At 34.4% G+C, this 7,355-nt stretch overlaps 1 protein-coding gene across 2 annotated transcripts; it reads right to left on the bottom strand.

Moving 5' to 3' along the window:
* Positions 1-4,798: 4,798 nt before the first annotated feature.
* Positions 4,799-6,846, bottom strand: LOC141398927 (lipid scramblase CLPTM1L). 2 transcript variants are annotated; one of them, XM_073976740.1, is made up of 3 exons: positions 6,245-6,846; positions 5,747-6,184; positions 4,799-5,682 (listed from the first exon to the last, which is right to left on the bottom strand). In XM_073976740.1, the coding sequence occupies exons 1-3, from the start codon at positions 6,689-6,691 to the stop codon at positions 4,873-4,875; spliced, it is 1,695 nt and encodes a 564-aa protein (XP_073832841.1). In that variant the 5' UTR covers positions 6,692-6,846; the 3' UTR covers positions 4,799-4,872. The 2 variants fall into 2 exon arrangements, with proteins under 2 accessions (XP_073832841.1, XP_073832842.1); XM_073976741.1 differs by having other exon boundaries at positions 5,747-6,181; positions 6,245-6,829.
* Positions 6,847-7,355: the final 509 nt, after the last annotated feature.

Below are 7,355 nucleotides of genomic sequence, written 5' to 3'. Positions count from 1 at the left end.
CAATTCATTACAAAGGATTTTTTTTTATTTTTGTCTTAATAAGGCGAAGGCCATTTATAGTGATATTTAATTAATTATCTTTCGAGTTGAGCTGTTAGGCCTTTAGAGATACATTAAAAAATTAGGAGTCTACCGTGGTAAAACTGATCTTCAGGTGTATTAGGATGTTGTTGTTGTGGCAGACGAAGGCAAAGCTTGGAAACTAGTATATATCGCACTTCATTAGATAAATGTATATGCGAAATTATGTCAGTCAATTGAAACTCCAAACTTTTCCTATAGTCCTGCTTGGTAATCCCATTTTTCAATGTTCACAAATACTACCTATGGTAAGTTTTATTCCTACATCATTAGTAATTGCTCTTCTATATCAGAAGATTTTATTTTTGATTTGATCATCAATTATTGTCTACTAAAGTTTTGACAAGTTGATGGTGGCTTAGAACGCTAAGACGCCGGCAACCTTGACACTCAGTTGTCGGAGACCCAGGTTCGAATCCCAGCCTGGCTCATGCTGAAATTGTTTTATTTTTGCCTTATTAAGGCGAAGGCCATTTATAGTGATATTTAATTAATTCTCTTTCGAGTTGAGCTGTTAGGCCTTTAGAGAAACATTGAAAAATGAGGAGTCTACCGAAGTCCCACGCATCCAACCATTACACTACGTTTCACGGGTGGTAAAGCCGATCTTCAGGTGTATTAGGATGTTGTTGTTGTGGCAGACGTTTTTGTTTAACGAATGAAAACATTTAAGTAAGTTCAGTCGCGGATTTTGTGTTTTAAATTTTGGGACTCAACGTATTTGGGTAATACGGACGCTCAGAGAGAGTTGTGCATTCATGAATGCAGCAAAATGACACGTCTCTTTTTTGACAATGTCAGTGTTGCCACACATATTTACTTCATCTTTTTATGATATTGTCATTTTTGCAATGTAAATACTGTATTTATGAAGTCAGCCATCGTTACATTATCCAACCACACTCATCTCGTCAAATAATTTTATCAGCAAATCTAGGACAATTAAACATGAGCAATCCGTCCAGCCATAGAATGAACCAACAAAAGACCTACCTATATTAACGCATTCAGCAGGTTTAGAGAGATCCGTACTAATATACAACTCATATATGTATTTTCAAGCTCCACTCGACCTACATAATTGCATATTAGGCTGACTTCCGTTACAAATGACTGAAAATATGCGAAGTATTATGTTTCTTAAAGCGGAGTACACACTATCAGTTTTGACTATAGATTTTTCGGAAATATCCATAAATGCCAAACTGTCCAGCAACCACAAATTATTTTGTGATTGCCTGATGACTGACAAAAATGAACGCCCACACTGGCAAGCCACAGATTATTTTTGCAAAACTGATTGTGTGTACCCCACTTAACGTCGTTGCGAAGCTATGTACGTGTTTCTAAACGTCAAAAATACACATTTTTAGCGCAGGTAAAAAGCAAACATGTATAATTTTTATTTCTTATACATTTAGTTGCATTTTCGACAGTGTTCGAATATTTTAGTGATACTGTACCGGAACACAACGATAATCGTAGTGTACCGCATGCCGGAGCACTAAAAATCGTAGTGCTCCGACTGCGGAGGACTAAAAATCGTAGTGTTCCGACTGCGGAGCACTAAAAATTTTAGTGTTCCGACTGCCGGAGCACTAAAAATCGTAATGCGCCGACTGCGGAGCACTAAAAATTTTAGTGTTCCGACTGCCGGATCACTAAAAATCATAGTGCACCACGTGTTGGAACACTAAAAAATAATAAAGGTATTATGTTTTCTTAGGAAAATTAAATATTTGGTTAAATTTGATCAAATAAAAATTAAGATAAACTGTTACATCCATGTATGTTTAAATTAGTTAAACACATTGCGAAATTTGGTCAGAATTATGAAAAAACAATATTTAGTTTTTGTGGAATGAAGCACAAAGATCGTCGTGCCGGAGCATTAAAAATCGTTTTGTACCACGTTTTGAAACTATAAGGTAATGAACCATACATTAATTTATTATGATTTCTGGAAATTAAATATTATATATATATTTTTTTAATAAATAAAAATTAAAAGAAAATGTGAAAAACATCTGATTTGGTTTTTGGACAATGGAACACTAAAAATCGTAGCGTACCACGAGCCGAAACGCTAATAATAATGTTAAGATAATCGTCTGTTTATTATGTGTTTATTAAATATTTTATGTTTTTAGAATAAATAAATAAATAAATAAATATGTATTTATTTATTATTTAATAAATTATTTATTAAATTATTATTTAATAACTAAAAATTAGAAGAAAATGTGTAAAACATCTGATTTTAGACAATGTAGCACCAAAAATCGTAGTATTCGACTGTGGAGCACTAAAAATCGTAGTGTTCCGAGTGCCGGATATCTAAAAATCGAAACAATGGAGCAATAAAAATCGTGGTGTTCTTTTGTGGAGCACTAAAAATCGTAGTGTTCCTACTGCCGGATCACTAAAAATCGTAGTGTGCCGACTGCCGGATAACTAAAAATCGTAGTGTACCACGTGCAATACAATAAGGTAATGTACCACACATGAGTTTATTATGATTCGTGAGGAAAATTTAATATTTTATGTTTTTTTTTAATAAATACAAATTAAGAAATAAAAATTAGTAGGAAATGTGAAAAACGTCTGACTGGTTTTTGGACAATGGAGCAGTAAAAATTGTACTGTTGGACGTTTAGGTAATCATCTGTTTATTATGATTTATGAGGAAAATTAAATATTTGATGGCTTTTGGGTCAAGTAAAAATTAATAAATACTTAAAATTAGTTACAAAATTTTAGAACGTTAGTAGAAAATATGACTATAAATTAAATTTTTTGTTACATATGTACGTTACTGTGGTTGCACATTTAGACGCTCAGAATATACGTATCAGAATAACAATACTTAGTACATTTTCGTAGAAAAATTGTCTTCTTGATCTTCATGAATTACTTAATCTTCTTAATGTGAACAAAAGAAATAAGGAACGGAAAATATTGATAACAACACAATGTTTGCGGAAATTGCACCTGTAACTTTTTTATCAAAAACAAAATTCCTCAGTGAATGCAGTTGAATAAAGTATGTGGATTTTCCCAAGTAGACTTGTACATTTAAAGTTAACTTTATGATTACTATTTTGGGGAAATTGTACCTGTTGCCATTTGTACAAGAAACAATATTCATCAATTAATAATTATGTTTTTTTTTCTAACTTTCTACTAAAGCTCTCAACGTTTGTAACTAATTTAAAACACGTGCATTTTATTTATTAATTTTTAATTTTTACTCGTCCCACAACCTATAAAATATTTAATTTTCCTCAGAAATTATAATTAACAGCGTTTCGATTTTTAGAGATCCGGCAGTCGGAACACTACAATTTTTAGTGATCCGGCAGTCGGAACACTACAATTTTTAGTGATCCGGCAGTTGGAACACTACGATTTTTAGTGATCCGGCAGTCGGAACATTACGATTTTTAGTGATCCGGCAGTCGGAATACTACGATTTTTAGTGCTCCGCAGCCGAACACTACGATTTTTATTGTTCCATGGTTTCGATTTTTAAAGGTCCGGCAGTCGGAACACTATAATTTTTAGTGATCCGGCAGTTGGAACACTACGATTTTTTTTTTGATCCGGCAGTCGGAACACTACGATTTTTAGTGCTCCGCAGCCGAACACTACGATTTTTATTGTTCCATTGTTTCGATTTTTAGAGATCCGGCAGTCGGAACACTAACATTTTTAGTGATCCGGCAGTCGGAACACTACGATTTTTTAGTGATCCGGCAGTCGGAATACTACGATTTTTAGTACTCCGTTGTTTCGATTTTTAGAGATCCGGCAGTCGGAACACTAAAATATTTAGTGATCCGGCAGTCGATTTTCAGAGATCCGGCAGTCGGAACACTAAAATTTTTAGTGATCCGGCAGTCGGAACACTACAATTTTTTAGTGATCCGGCAGTCTGAACACTACGATTTTTATTGATCCATTGTCCAAAAATCAAATCAGGCGTTTTTCACGTGTTCTATTAAATTTTATTTTTTAATTTGTATTTATTAAAAAAAATTATAAAATATTTAATTTTCCTCACAAACCATTGTACAACAACCGAATCAATGTTTTTCATATTTTCTACTTAAGTTTCCAACGTTATTAATTAATATGTATACATACATGGATTTAAGAGGTGTATCTGAGTTTTTATGTCTTAATTTGTACTTATCTCAAAAATTATAAATATTTAATTTTCCTCGCAAATCATAATAAACTCGTGTGTGGTACATTATCATTACGTTATTTTTTAGTGTTCCGACATGTGGTACACAACGATTTTTTGGTGCTCCGACTGCGGAACACTACGATTTTTAGTGTTCCGACTGCGGAGCACTACGATTTTTAGTGTTCCGACTGCGGAGCACTACGATTTTTAGTGTTCCGACAGCGGTACCCAACGTTTTTAGTGTACCAAAATGTGGTACACTATGTTTATCGTTGTGCTCCGGAACAGTATCACTAAAATATTTTTTAGTGTTTGTGTTCCGGAACACTAACGCTAAAAATATTTTAGTGATACTGTTCTCGGAGCGGTACACTATGTTAGTGTACTGTTTATTTTCGAACTCTGATTTTCGATGAACAATGCAACTGAAATATTTTGACGAAGTTTACACAAGCTGCATGACCAATACGTTTTTGACGTTTTGACGTCATGACTACATATGCATCTAATAAAACTCAACTTGTATCATTTGTCTACATATAAAAAGGAATGTGTATGTGTTTTATTTTATTACTAAACAATTATGTGTGCAAATACATCTACTTTTGTTTTTTACTTTCAACGGCTTTACCATCATCAGTAGCACCAGCATCTGTCACATTTTCAGTCATATCCTCATTATCTGCCATCTCCTCAATGCATAATCCTGTATCAAGACGATTTTTATCAACTGGATACAACCATCGTTGATAAAGATATATTAGGAAAACGACATCATCTCGCAAACAGGCTACTCGGTGGGCTGTAGGCATACTTATAATAAAGGCAAAGAAATCATCTATAAACGTATTGAAGGCTTTGTACATAAATGCACGCCATGGCAAAGCCGCCACTGATTTCAGTTTGTAATTGACAAACAACTGAGGTAGCATAAAGAGGAAACCAAATGCATATACGCCCTTTACCAATGAATTGAGCGTCCACGAATACCAACTACGATGTGGGTAATATATCAGCGAATAGATAGCTCCACCAATACACAGTGGATACAAAAGGTAACTTAAATAACGCATTCCTTGCTTATCGAATTCTTCCGTTTTCAGTTCAGCCGAACCAACTGCCTTAGCATTTGTCGATTCCCCATTATTAGCGGATTGTTCCTTTTTTCGAATACCTTTGAGGCCAATTTGCAATTTAAGTATTTTCTTACACTTCCACAGTTCAATCAGTACCCCTATACCGGCTGGAATTAAAACTAAAAGTGAAGTCTTTTCATCCATCAGGTACAGGAAGATTACAATTTGGGAGAAGGCACGCCACAATGTGGTGCGAGTGGAGAGGCCTTCATATGATTTCTTTTTGCCCCAAAAGGCTACATCATTTTTGAATGAGAGAAAATCGAAAAGCATCTGAAATATACAAGAGAGTTAATTACAAGCATAACCTTCAAAATCTATCACATAATTTACTTACATGGACACTGGCCACAAATATGGTAACTAAAAGTAAATATAAATTTGTGTCCGATAACATTGATTTGATTTCCTCTACATCATTTTTAGTAAAACCCATTTGATACATCATTTTCATTGCATGCTCTATCATAAGCATTAAACGTAATCTTCCAATACCCATTGGACGGAAATGGAATTTAATTGTGAATGTGGTCATATTACGATCCACCTCCACCAAGTCTTTCATACGAGTATTAAAAAAGTCGGTTTTTAGGATGGGTAAAATTTGTTGATATCTATTGACATGTATGAGAGGAGCCATTTCTGGAGGAACATCCGCTGCCGACAAGGATATTAAATCAGTTAGCAATGAAACATGAACATCTGACATTATATGGGTCTGAGGTTTGACTCCGATTTGAGACTTTTTTGGCACCGACGAGGCATCCTTCTCCTTCTGTAAAAGTTTATTGCTTAAATCTTTTGATGTCATCCATCATTGGATTGGAGTACTTACATCTCCCAAAAGGTTATAGGCGGCTGCCTTGGGCACCATATATTCGGTAATACTCAGACTGTGTATTACAGTTGGACCATCTCTCCTCAATGACTTCCATTCCAGGGGTTCACCCCGCAGTGCCAGTACCACTTGCATATATAAAGTACCATTTCGTCTGGTTTTCGCAGGTACCTTAATCTCATAATCTTTTTCGTAGGACTTCAGATAATCAAAGTCCTTTATACTATCAACTTTGGTTACTTCCGTTGATATAGGGTTGTGGGTCGTAGATGTCCATAAGGCTAACTGCATACGTGGTCGATTTGCAAGAAAGGAATTATAACAGGGAACGTCGGTGCATTTGAGGGTGGTAAATAATGAGCTCATCATCCACATCGAATGACCAATGTAGCCGAGGAAGGCTATTCCCAATATGGTCGTGATTGAGGGAAATGCAAGTGGCATTTTGGCGATGAAGAATTAAAAGGATGTCGCCATAAATTTTTAGTGAATAAATGGAAATTAGAAACTGAAGCCGGTAGATTGTTGTTCGAGCAGATTATGAAGACTAAATTGTGAATTGTCTTTAGGACTATTGTGAATAATTTGTAATTGTGATTGGAGAAATGTTATTTGAAAGATTCTTCTTCTTGGTAGGTTAAATACACTTAGAAAAAAATATTTAAAGGTATGTTTTATGAGTATGTTTTTGGTAGCGCTTAAAAACCGCATTTACATCTAATAGTACGATTATACATAACCGGATTTAACAATTTATTTGACGTATACGCAAAGGGGTGGGTTTGTTAAATCTGATATAAACGTACTATTACAGTTCTTATCCCAGGTTTTCCTGAATTCATTTAACTTCAAAATTACCAAATACAAATGGAACACGTTCGTTTACAATACTTTTTTGAGCATTTATCAAAAAACGCGAAAAATGAATGAAGGAAGTATCAAGGTTTCTCCACATAATTGAACTGTGATATCATGGTTTAATAATAAAGGTTAGCTAAAGCTTCCTGTCAATTTAAATTTTTTTCTTTCGACTGTTCCTAAAACTTCAAAACAATATACACAATCTTTGTATGTGTGTGTGATGTTTGTATAATATGCCAACAATTTT

The sequence above is a fragment of the Musca autumnalis genome, unplaced genomic scaffold (assembly GCF_047663935.1).
Source record: "Musca autumnalis isolate F117 unplaced genomic scaffold, ASM4766393v1 scaffold_3, whole genome shotgun sequence".
Classification (NCBI taxonomy): Eukaryota; Metazoa; Arthropoda; class Insecta; order Diptera; family Muscidae; genus Musca; species Musca autumnalis.
The sequence above is the reverse complement of the archived record's forward strand: the minus strand, read 5'-3'. Positions and strand labels throughout refer to the sequence as shown.